This window comes from Cajanus cajan, chromosome 4 (assembly GCF_000230855.2).
Source record: "Cajanus cajan strain Asha chromosome 4, NIPB_CcT2T_4, whole genome shotgun sequence".
In the NCBI taxonomy this organism is placed as follows: Eukaryota; Viridiplantae; Streptophyta; class Magnoliopsida; order Fabales; family Fabaceae; genus Cajanus; species Cajanus cajan.
This window is the reverse complement of record NC_138520.1, coordinates 71,300,050-71,327,804: the sequence shown is the minus strand read 5'-3', so window position 1 is coordinate 71,327,804 and position 27,755 is coordinate 71,300,050. Positions and strand designations below refer to the sequence as shown.

General features: G+C 32.7%; 3 protein-coding genes across 3 annotated transcripts; 2 read left to right on the top strand and 1 right to left on the bottom strand.

Annotated features, from left to right (window-relative positions):
• Positions 1-3,035: 3,035 nt before the first annotated feature.
• PUB15 (Plant U-Box 15) lies at positions 3,036-6,760 on the bottom strand. Its single transcript, XM_020364108.3, has 4 exons — positions 6,208-6,760; positions 5,663-5,779; positions 4,603-5,028; positions 3,036-4,225 (listed from the first exon to the last, which is right to left on the bottom strand). The coding sequence occupies exons 1-4, from the start codon at positions 6,484-6,486 to the stop codon at positions 3,173-3,175; spliced, it is 1,875 nt and encodes a 624-aa protein (XP_020219697.1). The 5' UTR covers positions 6,487-6,760; the 3' UTR covers positions 3,036-3,172.
• Positions 6,761-10,284: 3,524 nt separating this feature from the next.
• LOC109801848 (uncharacterized) lies at positions 10,285-14,311 on the top strand. The gene is made up of 3 exons (XM_020362983.3): positions 10,285-11,378; positions 13,208-13,741; positions 13,909-14,311. The coding sequence occupies exons 1-3, from the start codon at positions 10,539-10,541 to the stop codon at positions 14,005-14,007; spliced, it is 1,473 nt and encodes a 490-aa protein (XP_020218572.1). The 5' UTR covers positions 10,285-10,538; the 3' UTR covers positions 14,008-14,311.
• A 1,864-nt stretch (positions 14,312-16,175) lies between these two features.
• LOC109802551 (receptor-like kinase) lies at positions 16,176-18,126 on the top strand. Its single transcript, XM_020363954.3, has one exon. It carries the CDS (start codon positions 16,307-16,309, stop codon positions 17,696-17,698), a length of 1,392 nt encoding a protein of 463 aa, XP_020219543.1. The 5' UTR covers positions 16,176-16,306; the 3' UTR covers positions 17,699-18,126.
• The last annotated feature ends 9,629 nt before the right edge of the window (positions 18,127-27,755 follow it).

Here is a 27,755-nt window from a genome sequence, read left to right as displayed (position 1 = left end):
ATATTTATGTATATTTAATAATATAATATCTATGTATATATTATATAATTATTTTGTGATATCAATTGTAAGTATATTATATATGTACATATTATTTATATTTTTAATTTGTATTAATATACAGTTTAACATGTAATTTTTTATGTATTTTTTTTTATATAAAATAAAAATAAAGATAATTTTAAATAAGATGGAAATTGAAATTTAAAATATAGTATAATTTTATTGAAATTTATAAATATAAAATATATTTAATATAAATATTTAAAAATAATAATAAAAATTAAGTCTTGTAATTCAATTCATGACTTACCGGTTCAATCTTTAACCCACCAACCCAATATCCTAACCAATTTAATGACCAATTCGATTTTTCAAACTATGCTCTCATTTCTATCTTAAGTACTGTTAATGATAAGCAAGATTCCATTCAGGTTTTAAAATTGAATCCACCGTAAAATTTAGGAATTTGAGTTGTATTTCATGTCATCCTAACCGGTTTTTCATTCATGTTATAAAAGGAACAACTTTTTCCTTCTAGCTTCTCTCCAATAATTTTCCCTTAAATATTTTTTCTTTGCAAAACTTCTCTCTAATAACTTTTCTAAATATTTTTATATATAAATATTATTATAAAATAACCTATTATTGAAAATAATTAAAAGTAAACATATATATAAAAAAAATACCAAATTTATCCAAATAAAAGTAAAAAATTAGATAAAAAATATTTTAATAATTACTATTCATTATTAAAAATTTTACAAAATCTAATCGTTAAAATAAAAAAAGGGTAAAATATTTTAACAATTACTAATCATTATTAAATTCCACAAAATCCAATAGTTATGCATTATTAAAAATTGAAAATTGTGTGTTTTAGATAAGAACAATTATAAAATGTGAAGGGTATAATTATATGTGAAGAAGTTTAAGAGAAAAATATTTTAAAACAAGATAAACAAATAGAAAGAGAAAAACACATGAGATCCAATGTGTGAAAACCAAAAGCAATTAATGGTATAAGTTTTGAAAGGTAAAATAATTCTAATAAGAATGGAAACTAAAAACAATTAACAAAGGAATTATTCATTTTATATAATGGTATAAAGATGTACAAGTAATCTAGTAATTTTAAAATGTACTACATTCCGTGTAAATAAAAAATGAGTTTGTTGTGTTCTTTTCTTATATTGCAATAAGAATAAGAAATTAATTATTATTTTTGTTATCATTAATTAGTTATTGTATTTTAGAATGGATTGAAGTGAGACTATATATACGCGGCACGATACTCCCTTTATTTGAGAAAATTTCGCCAGAAATTAAAATTTCTCAACTTCAGATCATGAGATATTGTTTAGATTATTCAAAGAAAGTAAGGGCAATATAATAAAGATGGAAAGAATATTTATATATGTAACTACTTTCTTCATTTGTTTACATTAAAATTTTGGAATGGGAACCAACTATAGTCTATATCTATATTTGTCAAGTTCTAATAGGTGAGACAAAATAATAATTAATCATCTGCATTTTTTTTAGAAACTAAAGGTGTTATTTATTTATTTATTAAAAATAACATTAATTGTTCATATCAAATAAGACCAGTGTAAGTAGCAAAGATCTCTTTCTAAGTTATTTAGCGTAGTTGTCCCTTGAATGTACAATTAACGTAATATTATACCTGGCAATCATTTGAAATAGATAAAGCTCCGAATCCAACACACTTCGATTTATTCACAGATATGGACATATATATTTTCGTGTCTGATCTGCATGATATTGAAGAAAATTAAAATATAAAAAAGAAAACCAATGCAAATAATTTTCCCGGAAGGAAGAAAGAACTATCCCGTGATTAATTAAGTGATAATATATTTTTGCCAATTTTAAAATTTGCAGAAAATTTTTTTACAAAATTTTTTGTAAAAAAAAATTTACAAGAAAGTTTTTTACAAAAACAAAATTTGCAAAAAAAATTTGCAAGAAAGTTTAATTTCTAAGAAAATTCGTAGGAAAGTTTCCTGTAAATTTTTTTGCAAGAAATTCTGCAGGAATATTTTTTATGAAAAAAATTAAAGAAATTACTATAAATTCTATCAATAATTCTTCAACTTTCAAATGCTCACAATGAATTCATTCGAAGTATTTGTTTCCATGTCTCCAACATGTGATACATAATCTTTTAAATTCTAAAATTGTAGATTATAAGCCTAACACTTAACAATACAAATTAACTTATAAGGTAAGTGTTATCTCAACTTATATACTCTTTAATTGTTTTATTTTTAATTGATGTGGGACTTCAAATTTTTTTAAAATATTAAACTTATAAATTTTATTTTTTTTTATTTTTCCTGCAGATTAAAATTTGCAGGAAAATCTGCAGGAAAAGTTACCTATAAATTTTTTCTACCATTTAGTAAACATTATTTGCGAATTTATTTTTGCAAGAAAATTTGTAAAAAACAAAATAAAATTCTTACGATATTTTCTGCAAATTTTTGCCATGGAAAAAAAATTCTATGATCATTAAAATTGTAGCAAAATTTGAAAGAATTTCTTGCAAATTATTTTTCGTAAAAAATTTGTAAGAAATATCTGTAAATTATTTTTCACAAATAAATCCGTAAAAAAATTTTGCGAAATTATTATTGCAAGAAAATTTACAAAAAAATTATGTAAATATTTTTTTAAAAAAAATTTGTAAGAAAATGGCACTTTTCTAGTAATATTCATATATGAGCAATTAACACACTTTGAATAAAAAATATATTGCTCCAAATATTTGGGGTATTCATACCCTCCTTAGTCTTTACCGAAGAATTAGTGTACAATATGATATGAACAAATTTAGACTTGAGACCAGAATCGGATGCTAATATATATGTATGTCATATAGTCTTCTTTTTTTTTTTTTTTTTACTTAAATATTGCAAAATAAAATTTAAAAATCAATGTCTCTCATATTTTCATTTTCATTCAGGATTTCAAATTTACAAAAATAAGTATACATTCATTGTAACTAATCATAATCAAAAAAGAGAAATTAATTACACTTCTTAACAGTAATTACACTTCTTAACTGTACTTTGTACAACAACATATATGGAAGAATTAATTTAATTTACTAAGTAATACAATTTTATCTACACTTGCGAAATCAAGGTTAAATTTGCTCGCTCTTGCTTATGAGATCTAAGATTGCAATTGCTTTCCTCTGTGCTCTATTTGTTCCATTTTGTTTGATCTCCACTAGATGATCATACACTCCAAACTGAAGTGCTGCCAAAATAAACTTTGAGTTATTTGAGCACAACTCAAGAAGAACAGAAGCTGCACATTCCTTGTTCTTGGGACTCCCATCTCTCATGAACCCAACTAGGGTTTCAATGAAGGAGAGTTGTCCAATCTCTTGTCTTCCTTCTGAATTCAACACAAGTAGTAACAGAATGGAGAGTGCCTCATCAATCATTCCCAAGTTTGTGTCCGTGAGCAATTGAAGCAAGGGTGTCACAATGCCAGCCCTAATGGCCCTACCTTTATTTGCATGGTTGAGAGATAGGTTAAAAAGAGCTGTAGCAGCATCTTTCTTCCCTCTTACTGTTCCATTCCTCAACAACTTTACCAAAGGGGGTATCCCATTTGATTGTCCAATAATCTCTTTGATCTCATCAAGCATTGACAAGCTGAATAATGTAGCTGCTGAGTTTTCCTTAGCCACACAACTCCCATTCTCCAAAACTTCTATGATAGCTGGAATGGCACCTTCTTTGGATATAAGCCTCTTGTTACCCTCATCAATTGATAGATTCAAAAGTGCTGTCACAGCATGCTCCTGAATTTTTGAGTCTGGATAGGATAGTAGTTGCACTATGGCTGGAATTCCTCCAAGTTCAGCCACCAAAACCCTATTCTCAGGACTTTCCTTTGATATCATACGTATCTTCTCCACTGCCCTTCTTTGCTCTTCTAAATGAATAGAGGATAGGCTCCCAACCAAAGATGGAATTTCATCTTTGCTGTCTATGGTAGAGCTTTCTTGACTTGAAGAATTGTACTTTTTGGGAAGTTTGAAGTTGTTGTTCTCGCACCATTCTTCAATCAAGCTTTTCAATGCACAGTTTGGTGCCAATGATAGATGTTCCAAAGGTTTCCTAGTCTTTGGGCATGTGTTATGGTTGGCTTGGAACCATTTCTCTATGCTTTCCCTTTCATATGTCTTTGATAACCACAAGAAAAATAAATTCGTGAGTGTCATATATAGAGGAAAAAAAAAAAAAAGGCATCATATTTCTTCAAGCATGATCCCTTTTCAACTAAGTTCCAATTTGGTTAAGTTTACTTTAAAGAAATAACCACTTCCTTCGTTTTGTCAATTTGCTAAAAATGTTTTTGAAATAAGAACAAAAATCTTGAAACGTTAGAGTTCTTGAATTTGAGTTTGGTCTAACTCAACTGTGGTGAGGAATATTATCCAAGTCTTTATAAGCATACTTTGAACATATTATACTCCTTGTGTGATCTCAACAAGCATTAAAAAACATGCAATAAGATATAGGTAACTAAAGAAAATCCATTCAAGAACTGTATGATTACCTGTCCAGTTGTGACAATAACAGGATCTGTCATGATTTCTAGTGTTATAGGGCAGAGAAACTCATGAGGAATGATCAAAGAGGTGCTCCTCTCAAGAACCTTTGGCATGGCAGGATCATCAAGGACGTTGGTTTCTTCCATTCCAGCAATTTGTTTGAACCTGTTAAGAAGGCCAATTATTCGCTGAGTACTCTCGTTTTGTTGCCCTTTTCTTTCTTTAGCAAGGTTCCTAATAGCCATTGTTTCTACATTGAGATCCTCCACACTATGAAGCTCCAGCTTTTTAGCCAGCCTCTCAATGATAGCACTATCAGCATTTCTATCATCCTCATCAGAGAACACTACCATCATATCCATTGCTAGTTCTATATCTTGTGTATCAGTTCTTCTCCTGGCTCGCCTGAGTTGCACGTGCATTAGCTCAAGCTGAATCACACAGTACATTACCTCAAGATGTATGATTGAAGATATAGATATAAAGAGGAAAAAAATAGCGTGAACCGAATAATCTTCATGATTTTATCAATGGCACCAGAATTCATACTCCTCATATATACCACAAAGAAGAGCAAATTAATTATTACCCATGGGTAATTAAAGATCCCAGCAAGGGAATTTCTTTCCACATTTTTAAGTATTAACTTTGATACTAAAGCCAACCGAAAATCAGGGTTCAACGGACATGATTACATTTGTTCATAGTAAATAGACAACTACATCTACAAAAAGAAAATATAGTACTGATGCTGTGATGCGGGTTCATTGAGGACACTATTAAGCAACTAAGCATTTGTCTCGACGTGCATGCATTTTCACAGACATAAATGATTATAATTTGAGCTGAGAAAACAAAAAGGCAACAATATTGGGGCTTTCACTGTTCAACAAAATACGGCATCGTGTTTTCCTTCTATACTACATGTTACACAAAATGTATTACTTTTATTTAAACCATTCGCAGAAATAACTTCCACAAACATTTACAAACTAGCCATTTCATTCCTCCTAAAGAAAAGAAAAATCACGTTTCCTACACAAATATGAAGAAAACAAAGCCTACCTGTTCTTTGACTTCATCTGAGACACTCAATTCGTCACAAGGCACACAAGCAAACACTTGGCTTAATTTATCATAAATTTTCTGAAAGTTGATCATAACCGACTCGCACTCCAAAGCCTGAAGAAAAAATAAATAAAAAACAAAATACCCCATTAATTTGTCAAAACTCCCCCGGCAAAACCATCAGTTTTACATCTTCATATACACCCCCCACCAACCCATTTAGCCTTGAAAAACAAGGCATGCATAAACATTCTCAAAATCATGCCAAGTACTAACAACTTCCCGGCAAAAGGTCAAATAAAAACCCTTATGTCAAACATCCTTAAACTCCATAAAATAATAACCCAACAACATATTATATATCAATATTAAAAAATAACTCTCATGGATCAGAAAAGTGAAACAGAAGTTGGTTCAGAACACCGCTAGAAGCATCTAATAATTTCTTGGGACAACATATATAACAGATTGAAGTTTGAATCTGTATGAAGACATATTTAGGAGGATATAGCTAGGAAAGGAGAAAGTTAAAGCATATTTACGAGGTGAATCTTGCTTCCTTGGCTGCACAATTTGAGCAAGTCCTTGGCAGACAAAAGGGCGTCCTTGAGTTTGGCCAACCATGCAAGGCCGTGTTGGTGTAAGGGTTTGGGCAGGTCACGAAGCTCTTCCAAGAGAGGCAACATGAGCTTGAAGCGACGCACGAGGTTGTGGCTCTCCTTCTTCTGCGTCCTTCGGTACTCTCCGAACTGAACCACCGTTTCTATGACTCGCTGGATCTCCTCCACCGGGTCCACTTCCTCCTCTCCCTTCATCGCCATCTCCTCTCACTGCGCCATGCACGCACGTCGCTACGTACCTATTCTCACCACACCCACAAAGCTAGTAAATCAACACAAACATCTTTAATTTTATCTAACTAACTCTTTTCTTTTGGGCTTCATTCATCATGTCACCTTTTGTTTCATTCCGACATTCTTGTGCGGGCAAAATACGATTGAGCAAAGGTTCATGTCTACTTTTGGCGCTTGCCCCTATATTTCGGGATTAATCATTCGCTTCAATGTAATGGGATAATTAAAAGAATCAATAAATTTCACCGAGAATGTATTACATGGGGTTGGGGTTGTCTATACCTCATACTGAGATTCGTCTGTAGTTTTTTATGGGCGTTACTCTTCCTTGCCACTAAAACATAAAAATATCACCGAAAATATGGATAAATTCGTCACAAATTCATTAATATACAATTATATATGATATCCTTTTATGAATGTGACAAAACAAGTTAAATTTCTTTGATCCTATTATTTAGAATTTAAAATTAAAACTAACTTTTTAAAGATATTGAGTGATTGACTATAATCTTACAAAAATATGTTAAGTCATTGACTTTTTATAATTTTTGTTATTGAGTCTACAAAGGTATATTTTAGCAATTAATTTGTAGAGATTTTTATAATTTTAAGAATCCAATTACAGAAGTTTTAGAAGATCAAGATCTAATTACAATTTTTATTAATTTAGGAATTTAATTAAAAAAAAATTAAAAATTCATTCACCTACTTATATTTTAAAAATTATATTAAATACTAAAGAAGATTTTGAATATAAATCCTCTAAAGTATAAAATTATTAGTTCATATATTTTTTTCAATTTTATTTTGTTTGTTATTTTAGAAAAAAAAACAAATTTCTATTTTGATTATTATTTTGCAATATAATGAAAAATTAAATGTATTTTTTCTATTATATCCTTAACTATTTATTATAAAAGTGAAAAAATATAAATACAAATGAAAAAGCATCTATATATATTAAAAAATCACATAATACTCATAATATATGTCAAAAAACTTAATATCAAACAAAATGAAATAGAAAAAGTAACACTTCAACTATATAAACTATTGTACTTGATCTATCCATTTTATATACAATTGTATTGTTTTTATTTCATTTAAGTAAACAACTCTAAATTCCACTTCATTCATTTTATAATATAAGTTTATATTTAATAATTTTTTTTATATTCTCTCCTTCTTGTAAACATATATAATATATTCTTATTTTGTAAAATTTTATAACAAAACAATTTTTTATAATTAGTTATCTAATTATAAAAGATATTTAATTTTTTATTATTTTGATTAACATTTAAATTTTTTCAATCAATTTTAATTAATTGTAATAAAATATTTTAATTAATTTTTTTTTTTATAAATAGAATAAAGCATTGATACTTATATAAAAATATAAAGAAAAATTATGAAAAAAGAAGAGAGAGAAATATGGAATAAAAGAGTTTTTTATTTTTATTTTTGAGAATCAAATTAACCAAACATTCACGTATGTATTTAACCAACTAAACTAAAAACCTTTAGTAAAATATGAAATAAAATGTGAAATATGACAAGAAAAGATAAGGAGAAAAAAGGTAATTTTTTACCCATAATTTTCTCTCTCAAATGAAACTGAATATAGCATTTTACTGTAAAATTATATAAGTAACTTATTCAATAAATTGCTAAATCTAAATTATGAACCTTAACGATAAAAGTATAACATCCATTCTCGTTTTTTTAACTGAATATCGTTTTTTCTTGTAAATTCATTTTTATAAATTAAATGCAGATAGTTACTTTGTACGAGAATAATTTTAACTATTTTTTTTTTCAACGAGAGTCTTTTAGATTTTTTTTATCAATAAATATGTTTTTTGGATTTTTTTTTCATAACCTTATCACTAATAACATAACTTGTTACTTTACTAATAAAAATATATCTTTAATTTAATTAAATGTTATTATTAAATAAATTATAAATAATAACCCTCTCGATAAAATTTAGAATAATTCTCCTAAACAACAAAACTTTCAAGTATTATTTTTCAAGGGTATCTTTAACTATTTTTTTTCTACAAAGATAATCATTTTAGAAAATTTTCTTAACCTTTTAATCTCTTGAAATTTATCGTTCGCAATTTTATTTATAAATCAACTTTGAATACTTTTAAAAAAAATTGATTGTTAAAAATAATTTTGTATGACAATATAAGTTATTTATCATAAAATTAAGATATAATTTATATACTCAAAAATATTTTTTTAACATAAATTTAAATAGAAAATAATTTTATATGCAAAACATATTTATTTTTTATAATTTTTTGTTATTTAAAATAAAATTAATCTTTTGTATTGCATAAATAAAATAAAATAAAAATATTATTATTTTGTTAAAAATTCACCGTAATAATTAAAATAAAACTAATGTATAATTTAATAATTTATTGGATACAAAATCGAGTAAAAAAAGTTGCAAAATGTGGTCACCCATCCGTTAAAATACTGATTATATAAACAATCTGATACGTAAATTATAAAATATAAATTAAGAAACCTCAAAGATAATATATATATATATATATATATATATATATATATATATATATATATATATAACCAATTCTAATTAGTTTTATTGAATATAATAGTATGGATAAAACTATCTTGTGCCTCCATGAAAAGTAAATAAATAAGTGCTCTTATAAAAAAAAAAATAAAAGAGTAATTATTACTTTTAAAAATGTATAATTGTCTTAAAAAAGTGAAAATTAAAAAATATTTTCTTTTATATATTATTAGTATTTTAGTTCGTGAAATGTATTTTATTATATATAATATAATTAAAATTTATAATTCATTATATAAAAATATTATATTTAGATATATAAATTATATTTAAAATAAATATATGTAAATATTTTTAAAAATATAAATTGTATTTTAAATTTATAATAAATAATTTATATTATAAAAAATATTTTTAATTAATAATTTATTTTAAAATATTAATATTTAATTAATAAATATTTATAATAAATATAAAAAAATTAAATAAGAGATTAAAAAAATCTCTAAAAGTGCTCTCATCGAAAAACAATTCTTAAAAACATTCTCAATAGAAATTTGTGTTTAATATATGTTGATCAACATAAATTTTTTATAAAAAAAATGAGATTACTTATTATTTTTTAAAATGTATAATTGTCTTTAAAAGTGGAAATTAAAAAATAATCCCTTTTATATATTGTTAACTTATAAAAACACTAATTTGTACTTTCATATACTTTATTTATAAATTAAAAAAAGATAAATATTAATTAATTAATTAATTAAAGTTAAATAGGAGAGAACGATTAATAATATAAATATTATGCGAGTAATTTTTTTTATAGTTAATCAAAGGTGAAATAAAATTTAAATAATAAATACTTTGAAAATTATATATAGATAAAACAGTGAGAAAAAAGTATATATATATATATAGAAGAGAGATCATTTTAAATTGAAAAGATTAAATGGTTAAAACTTGATATAGAATATAAATTATTAACGAAGTAAGTCTAAATTTAAATAGATTTATTTTCCTATAATAAATAAACTTATTTTTTTTGGAATAAAAAAATCTATCCTCGTATATATATATTACCTTGGTTAAGAGTATTGATATCCATTATACAGATAAAAAAATATTTTTAAAAAAGTTTTACCGAAGAGAACTATTATCATATCTACCAGCGATAGAAATCGAACCGTAATCATATATCAACACTTGATAAGATCCGCATGAACTCCAAAATCGTGTCAAGTGATAAATCCCGGAGTCTCAAATGAAGCTGCTTTTGTTACATTCTGTTTAGAATTGTTATTAACCTTTTTTTCACTGTACTCCACCAAACCACACACTCCACCCTCTCTCACTGTCTATATATCTGGTGCTACTTATTTGTGGGGTACGTTCTCCTTCCTTCCCTATTTTTTATTTGTTTATTTTTTGTGTGAAAACTCAAACAGTCAAACCATTGATCATGTCCACCATGAACAACAAGAACCTCAAAGATTCCGAGCACTTGCACTTTTCATGGACCATAACAAAACTATTGTCTTCCTTCTTCCTCTTAGTCTCCCTCTTCTACCTCTTCTACTCCCTTGGCTTCCTCACACACTCTTACAATTGTGCACAAAAGAAGCCTTACCCTTATTACCCTCTTCCCACCATCAACCACAACGTTAACACCACTCCTCCCCAAGTGCCCTTTGAAAAAACCAACATCTCCCACATAGTATTCGGCATAGGGGCCTCGTCCAGGCTCTGGGCCCACCGAAAAGAGTTCATCAAGCTCTGGTGGAGGCCCAACGAGACAAGGGGCAACGTGTGGCTAGACCAACCAGTGGAAAAAACCGAACCCAGCGAAGACCACCTAGTTCCAACGTTGAAGATATCGAGCGATGTCTCGAACTTCAAGAGCAAGAATCCACGTGGCAACAGGTTGGGGATTCGAATATCCCGCATAGTGTCGGAGACAGTGAGGCTTGGGATGGAGAATGTGAGGTGGTTTGTGATGGGGGATGATGACACTTTCTTTGTGACGGAGAATTTGGTGAAGGTGTTGCAGAAATATGACCATAATGAGTTTTACTACATTGGGACATCTTCGGAGAGCCACATGCAGAATATTCATTTTTCTTATAATATGGCATTTGGGGGAGGGGGGTTTGCGATAAGTTACCCTTTGGCTGTGGCGTTGGAGAGGATGCAGGATAGGTGCATAGAGAGGTACCCTGCATTGTTTACCTCAGATGATATGATCCAGGCTTGTATGGCTGAGCTTGGGGTTCCTCTCACCAAAGAAATTGGCTTCCATCAGGTTAGTGAGTGCTAGTGTGGTACCTAGATTTGAAATTCTCTAGTCTCTTGCATGCTTTAATTTCTCAATGTGTTACTCTTTCTGTTTGGCTTCATCATAAATTGCTCAAAAAGATTTAATTATTTTTTTTTTCGTAAGTTTTACTTTTTAATCTTTATAGTTAATTTTTTTTTATTGCAGTTCTTGTGTGTATATTTTTTTACTGTCTTCTATTTTTATAGGAGTAAAACACAAAGTCTGTGTAACAAAGTATTGGATTTTTTTTTTTTTTTTGATTTAGTGTTAGTTTATATCAATAGGTGACTATGATTAAGAGACTGTTTTATTATAGTTTTTAGTTTTTTTTTTATGTAATCCACACATGCGTTTAGTATTATTTTTCATATTTTTGTAGTGTTATTTAAGTGGGTCTTTTGCTGCTTGACTTTGGTCATTAGTATGACTTAGATGGGGTAAGTGGAGAAACATAAAGGACACATGAGAAGGTAGGTGATGGGTGATTCATTATATGGTTTATTATCATTAATTTAGAAAATCAGACCTAATGTGTTGTAGCTGGAAAATTGAGGAGATGAAAGGAAACAGTGAAGGGTTTTTATTGAACATTTCTTAGTTGGTTGAAGATTTAAGCTATCCATGAGAATTATCTTTTTGATTTATTGTGTTTTTGTTTCTGAAAATATCACATTGACGTAACTAGCTAATTATCTGCACACTCTAAGTCTTACCTATAATAAAAATGTGTTTCGTGTGTCAATTTTCTGTGAAATATACAAACTTGAAACCAGGATGATTGTTTTATCAATAATAATAATAAATCTACGCGTACGAGGCAATAAATGGCATAAACACAAAAAAGACAATATTCATATGTGGTGTCATGGCATGCATACAGTACCAAATACAATATTTTGCTATCATATGAGAGGCGAAATCTGTCTGTTATTTAGAAAATTTATTTTTCTTATTTAAGATTCCTTGGAAATGCTCCAGTTATCGAATTCATCTTAACTTTCACTATCAAAAGACACCGAAACCACCACTGATAATGTCATCCCACGCCACCATCCACAGAGCAATAATGAAAAGTTGTTGCTTTCTCCATCTTTTTAATTCTTTCCTTTTTCTTTAATTAATTCTTTTGAGAATTAATTGTGTATATGTATTATTTAACATGAGCTTTTAACAACATCTAAGACATGATGCGCAGCCTCCACGTGTACTGCACGTGGCAAATTTTATTACTATTGTGAAGAGGTGTCCTGACACAACTCATGACACGTTATATTTGAAACATCGCATAATATAAAACCTTTTCTGTGATCGATTCTTGTTGGTCTAATGGTCGCTGTCAGTGTTAGATGGCATGCATGCATATGTAAGCTGCAACATCTGTTACATAGTTTTGGCACCTAGTGTACATGTTTAAGGAAAATGTTTATATTACGTTCAATACTCTTATAAAGAAAGAAAAACAAAATATAAATATGATATGCGAATATAAAAGAAAAAGTAAAAATACGTAATTACATTTTTAGATATTCAGTATAAAAAAATTACTAACACTCACGCACTCAGCCTCAACTCTTCTATGAACTTGAGAGAGTGTTTTGAGATAAAATATACAGATTTGTCAAAATTAATCAAACATACATATTAAATTAATTTGAGATTTCATTCTTAAATTTTACGAAGTCACGTCATAGCCCATTCTTAATTAATACGTAAATTTCACTAATTAATATTTGAATTTCTTGGATTAACATGAAATACGATAGGATATAATTTTTTCATCTTAGAATTATTTTGATTTTCCTTTTGGTTTATAGTTTGATGTGCACGGCAACGTGTTCGGGCTGCTAGCAGCTCACCCCATCACACCGCTAGTTTCGATGCACCACTTGGACCTGGTGGAGCCCATATTCCCGAACGTGGAGCGCGTGGAGGCCCTACAGCGGCTGATTGGGCCGATGAAAGTGGACCCGTATGGGCTGATGCAACAGTCGATTTGCTACGACAAGGCCCGGCACTGGACCATATCGGTGTCTTGGGGTTACGCAGTTCAAATATTCCGGGGCGTGTTCGTGGCCCGGGACATGGAGATGCCCGCCAGAACCTTTCTCAATTGGGACCGCCGTGCAGATTATACGGGCTTTCCCTTCAACACGCGCCCATTCAGCCGCAATGTTTGTCAGAAGCCTTTTGTTTTTTACTTGTCCGCTTATGATGGGCTTGTTAATCACACTCTCACCGAGTATATTCGGGTCCAGCCCAACCCCGACTGCAAGTGGAAAATGCCGGATCCAGCCCAAATCCAGATTGTGAAGGTCATCAAGAAACCCGACCCGCATTTATGGGATAAGGTCGGTTCCTTTCTTTTCCTAAGGCCCAATAGAACTTATTGTATGATATAAAATGAGAGATTAACACACATTCTGCCCTTAATGTATTATTATTATTATTTTGATTTGAGTGGAACTGAGAATTTGGTTACTTAAATGGGTTTTGTTTTTTGTTATTGGTTGAGCAGTCTCCAAGAAGAAATTGTTGCAGGGTTCAACCAACAAATGAAGAAGGAACTCTGGTGATTGACGTGGGAGAATGCAGAAAAGATGAAATTGTTGAGTAATAGTACTTAATTAGAGGCATGGGGAATAGCTCAGCTTTCTTCTCATGATTCTTAGTCACGTTCTTTATTATTATATGTCCTTTTCAAATGATTTTGGGAACTTCATAGCCAAGGTGTGGAGTATGCAAAAAGACAAGTGTAAATTGGTGTGGGTTTTTGGGTAGGGGTCTATGTAAAAATGTTATAAACTACATTAGATTTTTAAGATTTCATGAAAGAATACTGATTGTAATGTGTTCTTCAATTAAGTAAATACTTTTTTTTTTATTTTCCAAATATAAATTTTCTTCAGCATAATTTTGTATGTAGTTTTTGGACAGGTGAAAAATATAGTTGTAAGTTTTAACATTGAAGCTTTTCTATATTTTTCTTTGAAAAATGCTTTTGCATTAAGAGCTAGTTACATTCTTTAGGGCTATGGCACTTTCACAATTGCTATCAATTATCATTATGCCGTATGGAACAATTCCTCTCCAAGTGTAGAAATATACATGTGTCCTTCAGCAAGTATGGAGGGGAAAATATCTTATTATAAAATTAATTCTAAATTAATAACTAATTTTAAACTACTTTTTATATTCTTCTAGTGACTTTATTAAACTAGTTGGCAACTAAAGGTATTAGAATACTGATGGGTTAGACTAAGAGAACTATCCTAAACACAAAGTGGGTTTATTCAAGTCACCACCATTATATATATCTAAGTCACTTTCACATCATAGCTACTTCATCTTTAATTCACATATCATCCTTCATTTTCTTCCTCTTCCATGACTTTTCCCCTTATACCTCCATCCAATTTTTCTCCTCCCACCTTATCCATTTGTTTTTGTCCCACCTTTTTCACTTTCTGTGCTTCTTCAGCCTTATATCCTTCCGTGACTTTCTAACTCCCACTACTATGATTTTCCCCCTTTTTCAAATTACAATGATAAAGGTAAATGACTCATAACAATTAATACTCATAAAAGACAATTGGAATTAGATAGAAAAATGGAAGGTTGGAAGAAAAAAGTTGTAGACGTAGGAAAAGGAGTAAAGAGATGTAATATCGGGAGAGAAAGGTGGTAAGGAGGTAGCACATGACAAATATAAAAGGCGATGGAAACATGAAATGAGGAGATTCTAGCGTCAAAAAGAGAGAGAAAGAGAAACATAAGTATACTTAGTAATACACTTCAAATAACTTTTATATAGAGACTAATCAAATTCTATTTATAAATTTAAAAATTAATTTTGATAACACTCACTTCAATTGTATGAGAAAAATAAGTTTTTTTTAATCTTAAACATAAGAAACACAAATATCAATTTAAGTTGGTATGAATAGTTAAAAATTCTCATTGCTTTATCAAATGGCTAGAATTCAAATTCTAATTTTTGAATATTTAGAGCACTCAAGCTTGGAGAGTATGTATACTTATTTGATACTTTTCAAATTTAGATACTCCTCAATAATAAATTATAAAAAAAAAATACAAACTCATTTTCATATGTACTAATTCGTATAATTTTTTATACTCTTAATTTAGTATAAAAAATAATGATGAAATATTTATTTATTTCCTATATAAAAGGATGCATTCATTTTTAATGATATAAATTACATTAATGGATTAGGAAAAAGTTATTTCTTACTATTATACTAATAATGTTAGGAATTGTAATTTAAATATATTTTATCTATAGAATTATAATCACAATGTCATAATATTAAAATTCATACTTAAATTTAAGAATTTATATATTATACTTCAATTTTGTAATAATGATTGAATCTATGTCCTCATATTTTTAACTATCTTAATCTCTTCTCACCCAATTACTAAACTAACTCTAGTTTTGAATTTATAGACAAAACATCTCATTGATTTTTACATTTCAAAAAAATAAAAATAGTCTTCAATTAGTTAAAAGATATTTTTTGATGACATAAAAATTATAATCAACACTAAAATTAATTTATTTAAATTTATGATATTATTAATTAAAGTTAATTAAATGTACCTAATTTTATTAATCTTCATTTAATTACTTTTTATTTAAAGGTAGAAAAAAATAATGTGACATCCAGCTAAGAAAAAAATAAAATCCACTCTTAATATATATATATATATATAAAATAAATTTTTTAAAAAAAATTGGAATCCTTGGAATGAGTCAAGACAGTGAATTCCCAGGTTGTTAGAGCGTGTGGGTCCATCCATCTGACTCTCTTCTTCTTCTTCTTCTTCTTCTTCTTCTTCTTCTTCTTCTTGTTTTTCTTCTTCCACTCATTTCTTCGCTACACAACACAACCATGTCTTCCACTCTCTTCTCTCTCCTCTTCCTCCTTCTCCCCTTCACCACCCTCTCCCACCTCTTCTCTCCCCCCGACAACTACCTCATCAACTGCGGCTCCTCCGCCCCCTCCACCCCCGTCGACTACCGCCCCTTCGCCGGCGACCTCGTCCCCCGCCACTCCCCCTTCTCCCCCTCCCCACGCGCCGTTTCAGTCCAAAACGACAACCCCCTCCCCAACCTTCCCCCAATCTACCACACCGCTAGGCTTTTCACCACCCCCGCCAGATACTCCTTCCCCATCACCCTCAAAGGCACTCACATGCTCCGCCTCCACTTTCACCCCTTCAATTCCTCCAATCTCGACCTGGGTCGCGCCCAATTTCACGTCTTGGTCAACGGCCACGTCGTTCTCAGCAACTTCACGCGCTTCGTAAATCCCCAGAGAAACCCTAGAATCGTCGAATATCTCATCTGGGTCGATTCGGAGAAGCTCGTTGTCATGTTTGTGCCTAGCAAGGATTCCAAATTCGCGTTCGTGAATGCCATTGAGGTGATTTCCGCGCCCAAGGACCTTGTTCCCGAGACTGCCCAGTATTTGAGTTCGTCAAAAGTTGAGGTTTTTGATGGGTTGAACAAACAGGCTCTTGAGGTTGTTTACAGGGTCACTGTTGGGGGTCCCAAAGTTACTCCTTTTAATGATTCCTTGTGGAGGACTTGGGTTCCTGATGATGGGTTTTTCAAATCAAGTGCTGGGTCTGAAAAGCTTTACTTTGGTGGGAGGATCAAGTACCGCGTTGGAGGGGCTAGTCGTGAGGTTGGCCCTGATAATGTGTACAATAGTGCAAGGTTGATAAGGAGTAAGAATGATTCTGTTCCTAATGTTAACATGACTTGGGTGTTTCCTGTTGTTGGAGGGTATAAGTACTTGGTTCGGTTGCATTTCTGTGATATTGCTAGTATTTCGCTTGGCTTGCTTTACTTCAATGTGTATGTGAATGGGTATTTGGCGTATGAAGATTTGGATCTCTCTTATGTTATGAATTCGCTGGCTTCGCCGTTTTACGCGGACTTTGTGGTTGATGGAGGAGATGATGGTGTGGGGGGTTTGAGTGTTAGCATTGGTCCTTCCAAGAGCAGCATGGCTCATGTCATTGATGGTATATTGAATGGAGTTGAGGTTATGAAGATGAACAATTCTCACAATAGTCTTGATGGAGAGGTTTGTGCTGATTTTGTTCTGAAGAGCTGGTCCACGGGGAATTCAGGTTTGTTGTTTACTTTGGTGGCTGCTGTTTGCATTGTGTTGAGCTTATCCATAGTGGTTCGTAGGAGGTTCATTGGATCAAGGGAATCTGTGTCGTGGTCGAGGTTGCCTGTGAATTTATCGGACGATAGTGTTAAGAATTAAGATTGGTGATATTTAGTTGTATACTTATATCAAAAGATAAGAAAAAATATTGGCAATATTTAATCAGCAAGTGAATAGTTTGTGTGTAAACTATCAGCAAATCTAGCCATCTAAGGTGGCTTTCAAGAGAAAAGAGAAACATGAAGGCACATGCTGCAGATCAAGCTAGAAAAAGGAAGGAATTCTTCAAAGTCCTACTAGTACCAACTTTTTAGGTATTATTGTATTATATCTATAAGTTGCCTTGTTTATATCATGATATTAGGCATTCCTTTTGCCACTAGACTTTGCTTTCTTATCATTGTTCATTTTGATCTGTTTTGTAATGTTGTAGCCATTTCATCATTTTTATAGTTTGTACTTGTGGAAAATACTGTAACTTTCATATTGAGTGGTTATACTTATATGAGTTTACTGGTGCCCCCAAATTATCTGTTTTGGTTTATGCTTGAACTGAGTTTTGTTTAAATTAATTATGGAACAAATTTCTGATTCCATGAGCATACCTGAAGAACGCAGGGAAATCCAATTTAGAGTATTGCATAGAAAATTGCTTTTGTAGCTCATATGTTTAATTGGTTACCTATTAGATCTGACGACGCACTTAAAGCTCTTGGCTTGAATTACCCTCTTCATAGGTGGCAATGGAATTTGAGATTTTATAATATATGAACCATTATCCTAAGTCTGAATGGAAATTAGCATTTCTGCATTTGCCAGCCTTTTCAGAGAAGTTCTCACATGCTCCTTGAACGATTTTTTCTTTCTCCATGGCCAAGTCATAAGTTCTTATTTGATATTTTGCAACACTTGTTTGTTTTCAATAAGTTCTCTCTTCTTTAATATTAAACTTCTTTGCTTTGATAGCATTTTCCATCCAATGTGATTGTTTTTGGACTTCCGCACGAGTTTTGGATGGAATCTGAGCTCTTTTCTGTTGTGAGAGTTAGCATTTTGTCTTTGCATGGGTCATATCATACTCGGATTTTTCTTCTACCCATGTTCGAAAGCTTATAAAGTTGTTTTAGTTCTTCTATTTGTTTTCTACGCTTTTCTAAACCAGTCCTTTAGCTTGATAATCGTTAAGGGTTAGATGTGTGAGGACTTCGTTGTGAATTTTAAGAAGCTGGAGATTATTTTTGTGAATCTTCTGGATTTGGAGTCTTCTGAAAGATAACAGTAAGCTTTTGATTGTCTAAAGTCTTTCTATTGAAACTTCCTCTAGACTTTTGAGACATTCTCATACCGGTTTAATGGTAATGCAATGTGGATGTAAAATCTTTGATATTGTGAACTAATAAAAAATTATTATTAGTATGATTTCTGAGGTAATTATTGTAATAGTCAATAAACTTGTTAGAATGATGCATACCTGAAAGGTGATTAATGATGTGTTTTGCAACCATTTTGTTCTTAACAACGCTTATTTTCTGACTACTAGACTTCATATCTTTTGATACATATCATTTGTAAAATGCCTTCTAAGGTACAATCTTCTAACTGCATGTTTGATTGCGCGGTGAACCTCTCTAAAGCGCTAAAAAAGAAGGAAACATTGAAGTCATATCAAGTAGCTTTACATTCAACAAACATATTCTAAAACTAGGGATAGTCTTTTGAACGCCATATATTGTAGCATTTACATACGAAAGTACCACAAACGTAAAATAAATTAACATTTTATTAAAGTTCACAATGCCATGTTTATTTTCTTAAATATGAATTTTCTTTTGTGATTTAAATAATTATTATACATGGATTTTACATTTTATATTATAATTATATTATGTATGAATTTTATATGTTAAAATAATATTTGATCAATAAAATTTATGTCATGTAAATTTAATTTAGTCTTTAATTATTAGATTTAGAACATCAAGTATGTCGATAAATAAATAAAAAAATAGTTACGTGGTCTCTTCTGATATTTAATATATGTTCATACCAACATCCTTTATTGTAAATATGTGCTCTGTAAGTGAGTTTATTTACTTTTATCTCCTCATTTAAACATGTTTTGAATTCTCCCATGATGAAAGAAAAAGCATAAATATATTTAAATCTAATTTTTTTTAATTAAAATATATTCAAAAGACAAAAATGAAAGAAAAACACAGCCCAACTAATAACTCGGAGAGGTCATGACCTTTAATTATTCCTAATATTGTAGGCAAGCCATTTTTTATGGTTGATGATGCAGAGCCAAATGAACCATAAATCCCTATATCCCTAGCTCACGCGTTTGGTTGAGTTAATAGGTTTTGATATACACAAACACAATGCCACACCGCCATAATAGTCACCGTTTGAAAAACGTGCTGTTAGATATCAAGTGTACAAATTTTCTACACCGTCGTTCTTGCATTTAAATCTCTCCTTATCTATTAAGAATTTAGGACTCCCATGTTTTCATTTTTGATATTTTTTTACACAATTCAGCCTATAATACGCAAGAGCAAGGTGTATGAAATGCCATATACTGTGATGAAAACATACCAAATGTTTTCGTGAGTAAGGTATGTATTAAGGATAGGTGTATTGGATTAGGATTTTAAAGGATTTCTTTAGTTGAAAAAAGTCATGTGAATTTTAAAAGATTTTGTAGGATTTCTATAATTTTTAAGGTTTTGTAGGATTTTGCAAGATTTTAAATCAAGATTTTAATAAATTCTGTAAGAAATCAGAATTTTAACAGATTCTATGAGACTTTATAGACTTTGCAGAATTTCGTGAATTTTTCACGTATGATAAAAGTTCAAGAATTTTTCATATATTCAAATTTAGAAAGAGTCAAAGACAATTTTTTTTTAATTTTTAATTACTTTCAATTATTTACTCGTGAAGAAATATTTCTAGTATTAAATTTTAAGATACCATAATGTCTTATGTTTATTTCCTTTTAAAAATATGAAAAATCCTAATTTCATAATATAAAAATTAAAAAAAATTAGGGTTCTTCCCCCAATTAAGTTTCATTCTCATTTCATTCTACTCACAGAAATTCTAACTTAAATTCATCTTGATTACAAAGTCTTAAAGATCTACGGTTGATTTTAGAGATCATGATATCAATTTCAGCTTTTACCTTTCCTTTTTCTTGACATATTTTATAAAAAAAATACTACTTAAAAGTTGAAATTTTCTTTGTTATATATCTAAGGAACAAACTCAACTAAATAGAGCAAAATAAAAGCAACTCAATTAAAGAGAACAGAGAGAAAAATAGAGCAAGTCATTAACACTGTTAGGCCCATTTCCCAGTATGACCCACCAGACCCATTAAGTGTGCAGGAGGAAGTTATTACTTATGGAAGACCCCAAAGGATCCGTAACAAACCACCTCACCTAGACGACTACGTGACTGAATGAATTAGCGGCTGCATATTATTCAATGGGCAATTCGGTTATTGTATGCAGGACAGGGTTAACAAACTTTTATTCCTTTTTCTTTTGTCGCATTGTACGTAAGGTGCATATATAGCACCATGAATTAAGCACAAAGGGTAATGAGAATTTTTACGTAACTGTCACATCTTTCTTTCTGATATCCCTTTTTCTGATTTTCTTCTCTTTCTTTCTGAAAACCCCCTTGCATTGGTGCTCTCGTTGTCCCCACATCATGGCAGACCCCTCTGACGCCATTTCCAAACTTGACAAAAAAATTGAACAAATCCTCCTCGCCCAGGCTAATTTTTCCAACACTTTACATGACATTGCTTCCCGCACGTCCCTTTTGGAATCCAAACCATCTTCCCCACCACCATTTGCAAACCACACCTCTCCTCGACCCATAAAATTTGACTTACCCTCCTTCAACGGGGATGATGCTCTGGACTGGATCTTCAAAATTACCCAGTTCTTCGAGTTTCATCAAACCCCACCGGAGCAACACACTCAAATCTCTTCCTTCTATCTTGAAGGACCAGCACTGGCATGGTACCAATGGATGCACAACAATGGTCTCCTCACCTCTTGGGACGCCTTCCTTCGTGCCTTGGAGCTCCGTTTTGCCCCCTCCAAGTTCAAAGACCCCATTGCTGCACTCTGTAAGTTGTCTCAGACCCAATTACTTCAAGATTACATCACTGAGTTCGAATCCATTGCCAATCGCATCTCCGGCTACCCAGCTAGTTTCTACCTTAGTTGCTTCATTTCTGGGTTGAAACCACATCTCCGTCGGGAGGTTACAGCTCTACAACCCACCGACATGCCTCAGGCGGTGGCTTTTGCCAAGCTTCATGACGATAAGTCCCGTATTGTCACACCTCCATTTTCCAGATTCTCCAAACCATCCCTGCCACTAACCGCATCCACCCCACCCAAACCGCTTCCCCCCTCCTTCCTACCCCCTCGACCAAAATACCCATCAAACGACTCACTGAGGCCGAAATGCAGGATCGTAGGGACAAGAACCTTTGTTACAACTGCGATGAAAGGTACACCAGGGGCCACCGTTGCAAATCACAATTTCTCTTACTCGTTGTCCCTGCGGCTGACAACATCTCTGATAGTCTTCCAGAGTAGGAATCCCAACCCCCTGATGACCCTTCACTTGAAGCGGGTCTATCAATCTCCACTCTCTTTCGGGTCAATGGACTCCACAGACTTTTCGGATCACCGGGTCACTTAAAGAATACGAGGTCCATATTATGGTGGATAGCGGGGCAACACACAATTTCATTCAATCCAAAGTGGCCCACTTCCTTAACCTTCCCCTCGAGCCCACTTTGAGTCCACTAAAGGTCATGGTAGGTAATGGAGACTTCCTACCGTGTACAACTTATTGTCCTCAAGCCCAAATTACTCTTGCATCTCTGAAATTTCCCATTGATCTATACCCCTTAGACCTCTCTGGTACAGATATTGTGTTAGGAGTGCAATGGCTTACACAAATAAGCCCATTTATTATGGACTACAATGGGCCCTTTATGTGGTTCATGTGGGAAGGCAACATGGTCGAACTAAAGGGAGAACATAGCTCCAGCCCCATCCCAATCACTGCCCACCAGTTACGACGCTTACATCATACAAATCGTGTTGAAGCTCTTTTCCAACTAATACTAGAGCCTTCTTCACCAACACTACCCTTACCCCCTCAAACTCAACAGCCACAAACAAATTCCACCATTCCTTCCATTGCCCCCCCCCCCCCATTCCAATCATTACTCATAAAATATTGCACCTTATTCACCACCCCTACATCCCTTCCACCCTCGCGAAGCACAGACCATTCCATTCCCCTACTGCCCAATACCCCTCCCATTTCAGTTCGACCATACCACTATCCTCATTTCCAAAAACAGGAAATCAAGACACAGGTTGCAAAGATGCTTGAATCTGGGTTTATCACTCCCAATATCAGTCCATTCTCATCTCCGGTGCTCTTAGTCAAAAAGAAGGACGGCACATGGCGATTTTGCGTGGACTATCGTGCTCTAAATGCCGCCACTGTCAAGGACAAATTCCCCATCCCAACCGTTGATGAATTGTTGGACGAACTCGGTCATGCTTCATGGTTTTCCAAGCTTGATCTCTTCTCAGGATTTCATCAGATATTGATGGTGCCTTCGGATTCAAAGAAAACAGCGTTCAGAACCCATAACAGCCATTTCGAGTTCAAGGTTATGCCCTTTGGGTTGTGTAATGCTCCATCCACATTCCAAGCTACCATGAACGACCTGTTACGGCCACATTTACGACGTTTCATCATTATTTTTTTTATGACATACTCGTCTACAGTCCCACATTGGAGTCTCATCTCAGCCACCTGGAAACAGCTTTCCAACTTCTGCTTGCAAAACTGTTTTCACCTCAACGACTCCAAATGTTCAATTGGCCAGTAATCCATTCATTATTTGGGTCACATTGTATCTCAGAAAGGAGTGCAACCTGACCCTTCTAAAATTCAAGCAGTGCTCGAATGGCCAACTCCAACCTCACTCAAATCCCTTCGAGGCTTCCTGGAGCTTACAGGTTTTTATAGACGCTTCGTGGCAGGTTATGCGTCTATCGCTTCTGCTTTAACTGATTTATTAAAGAAAGATAATTTTCATTGGTTTGATTCTGCTTCTGTTGCATTTACCTCTCTCAAAACTGCTCTAACTAAGGCTCCAGTTCTGGCTTTGCCTCGTTTTGATTGTGTATTCACAGTGCAGACAGATGCATCAACCACGGGCATGGGAGCCGTGCTTTCACAAAACGGACACCCCATTGCTTTTTTCAGTAAACAGTTCTGCCCCAAATTACAACACTCCTCTGCTTATATCCGAGAATTATGCGCCATCACAAGTGCTGTGCAAAAGTGGAGGCAGTACCTGTTGGGTAATCACTTTATCATACTTACCGACCAACAATCCATAAGGGAGTTAACATCACAAACGGTTCTCACCCCTGCTCAACAACCTTATCTGATCAAGCTTCTGGGCTTTGATTTTGACATTCATTACAGGCCAGGCAGAACTAACATTGTTGCTGATGCTCTTTCCAGGGTCGAATCACCACTAGCGACCCCTATTGACACTACATTATCACATTCGGCTCTCTTCATCTTATCCATTCCCCACATGGATTTCATTGAGGATCTAAAGTCCTCCCTTGCTTCCAACAGTGACTTCCAGGACGTCAAGAACAAGTTTGCTAGCACCCCCTCCTCATTTCCGGACTATTCACTTCATCAGGATCTACTTCTCTTCAAAGGCAAGATTTGGCTTCCCCGTTCTTGTTCCATGATCCCTCTACTTTTGCAGGAATTTCACTCCACCCCACTAGCTGGCCACCCCGGTGTGAGTCGCACTTTGAGCAAGTTGCAGGCCAATTTCTATTGGGCTAACATGCGAAAGGATGTCCACACTTTTGTCTCTCAATGCACTATATGTCAGCAGACAAAGACACCAACTCGACGCCCTCCAGGGCTACTGCAACCTATCCCACCACCAGAGCGCTGCTGGGAAGATTTGTCACTGGATTTTATACTAGGACTTCCCTCATACCAGGGGCATACTACTATACTCGTGGTAGTGGATAGATTTTCCAAATGGGCCCATTTTGGCATGCTGCCACGTTCTTTCTCTGCTCTGAAAGTTGCTGAACTTTTTATTAACATGGTGTGCAAACTTCATGGTTTTCCTCGCAGCTTAATTTCGGATCGGGATCCTATATTTTTGAGTCAATTCTGGTGCAAATTATTTCGTATGAGCGGCACTAAGTTGCGTATGTCTACCACCTATCATCCTCAAACGGATGGCCAAACAGAGGTGGCTAACAAAATCCTACAACAATACTTGAGGAGCTTTGTGCATCATCGCCCTTCCTTGTGGGGCAAGCTGCTGCCGTGGGCTGAATGGTGTTTCAACACCACTGTGAACAGCTCTACGGGCCTCACACCATTTGAAGAAATGTTTGGTCGCCCCCCTCCTAACATTCCACAGAATTTGATAGGGGACTCACCTAATGTTGCAGCCCATTCCGAGGTTACTACTAGGGATGCGATTCTGCGTAAGTTGCACTCTAATCTCCACAAGGCACAAGAGGCCATGAAGAGATGGGCAGATACTCGTCGCCGCGATCTTCATTTTGCTATTGGTGACTTGGTTTATGTTCGCCTCTGCCCTCGTCGCCAAGCCTCAGTCACTGGTCCCTACCTTGGTAAGCTGCAGAAGAGGTACTTTGGTCCTTTCAAAGTCTTGGAGAAGGTTGGCAATGTTGTCTACAAGCTTGACCTGCCACCAACTGCACGCATTCATAATGTCTTCCACATCAGTCTACTTCGCCCTCATTTGGGTCCTCCACCATCACCTCAGCCCCTTAGCTTACCTCCGGACATAGAGGACAACCAACCCATACTGGAACCTGCAGGCATTTTTAACTGGAAGCTTTCGAATGATCCTGATGACCCTCAACAACTTGTCTTAATTCAGTGGCAGGGGTTTCCCCTAGAAGAGACCAGTTGGGAGCCGTGGTCTCAAATTAAAGCTCAATTCCACCTTGAGGACAAGGTGACTCTCGAACCAGGAGGAGGTGTTAGGCCCATTTCCCAGTATGACCCACCAGACCCATTAAGTGTGCAGGAAGAAGTTATTACTTATGGAAAACCCTAAAGGATCCGTAACAAACCACCTCACCTAGACGACTACGTGACTGAATGAATTAGTGGCTGCATATTATTCAATGGGCAATTCGGTTATTGTATGCAGGACATGGTTAACAAACTTTTATTCCTTTTTCTTTTGTCGCATTGTACGTAAGGTGCATATATAGCACCATGAATTAAGCACAAAGGGTAATGAGAATTTTTACGTAACTGTCACATCTTTCTTTCTGATATCCCTTTTTCTGATTTTCTTCTCTTTCTTTCTGAAAACCCCCTTTCAAACACCGTCATTTACATATTGGAGTTTCACCAAATAAGGGAATTGAATGGAAATAGTAGTACAATATTATATATGAACAGTAATGCAGTATTATCAATAGAGAAAAAAATGGAGAAGACAAGAAAATAGAAAAAAAAAAAAAAATATATATATATATATATATATATATATATATATGAAAAACTCACTTGGAAATTCATGAAGCACTTGAAAAGTCACTTCAAACAATTTTTCAAATTCTGATGGGTTTGGAGGGAATTATTTTATGAATTTGGTATTTATAGATACTACTAAAATTTTTTTCAAAATCCGTCTAATACAACAATCCTTTAAACTCATTATATTTTTGAATACTAATAGATTGTTTTTAAGTTGTAAAAGTCTCAAATGAATACTAATAGATTTTAATGGACTCTTTAAAAAATTTTGAAAATCTAAATTGAATACTACTGAATTACTTTTAAGTGACATAAAATGATTAAATATTAATAAAAAAAATTTACTTAAAAAAAATCTTTTAAAATCCTATGAAATCCTAAACCAATACACCCCGTAATTTTCTTTCCTTCATTCTCTTTGAACTCGTCATATTTATGTGTATGGATATGAGAAGTTGTTAGGAACAATATTTTTGGCTACTTTCTAGTTTCTACCGAGAATCTTACTTTACAACCAACGCACCAAAATCTGTTACTGCTTTGTTTCTGTTGTAACCTCATCTCAAACCATAGGCTTATTTTGCCTTCTGTTATAATTTTCAATATGTGATTTTAATTTCTCAAATTTTAATTTTATATTTTATCTCTCAATTTTATAATTTTAGTTTTACTGTTAAATATTTATTTATTAACAGTTAAAATTATAATGTTAATTATAATATAATATTTTATTTTTATCTCATAAGAGTGTTAGATGAGATTAAAATAAGTGTAAAAATAAAGATTAAAAGTGTAATTTAATTTAAATATTAATTATTATATTATATTTTTTAAGTCGTGTAACAATCAACGTTCCAATTTTAATAGCAAATAAATAAATATCTAATACATAGTAGTGTTAAAATTACAAATTTTATAAAATTAGAGGTTAAAATTGTGAATTTAAAATTGAAGGATAAAAATTATCATCAATTGAATATTACAAGCTAGAAGAGTAAAAATGCAGTTTAGGCTAAACAAGATATTTTTTTATTGGTAAGAATTACAATAACAATAATAAAAATTTGAATATATATATATATATATATATATTATATCTTAAAGCTTTTTGTTTAAAATTTGAAAAGAAACTAATTAAAATAACAATGTCAATTACTATCTTTTATGAGTTTAATTTTTTATTCATTGGTTAACATGAAAACTTAAGGATCAACTGTAGCATCAATATATGTAATATATATTGACCGTACATTCCAATTAAACTCATGATTTTTTATTTAATTTTGTGGTAACAGTTATTTAAAATTTGATTTGTTTTTTCTTTTAAGTAATATTTGCTTCTCTTGTTCTTTCCAACGTGCATGATTATTGTATATCCATACATACATATAGCAAAATTCAACACACACACGACATTACAACACATCTAAAACACACGCAGGCACACATGAAGCTTGAGACAGGCACGAGCCTCGATGCTATGGATTGTGTTCTCCTTATAAATTATTAACCGCAAGATTCACGGTC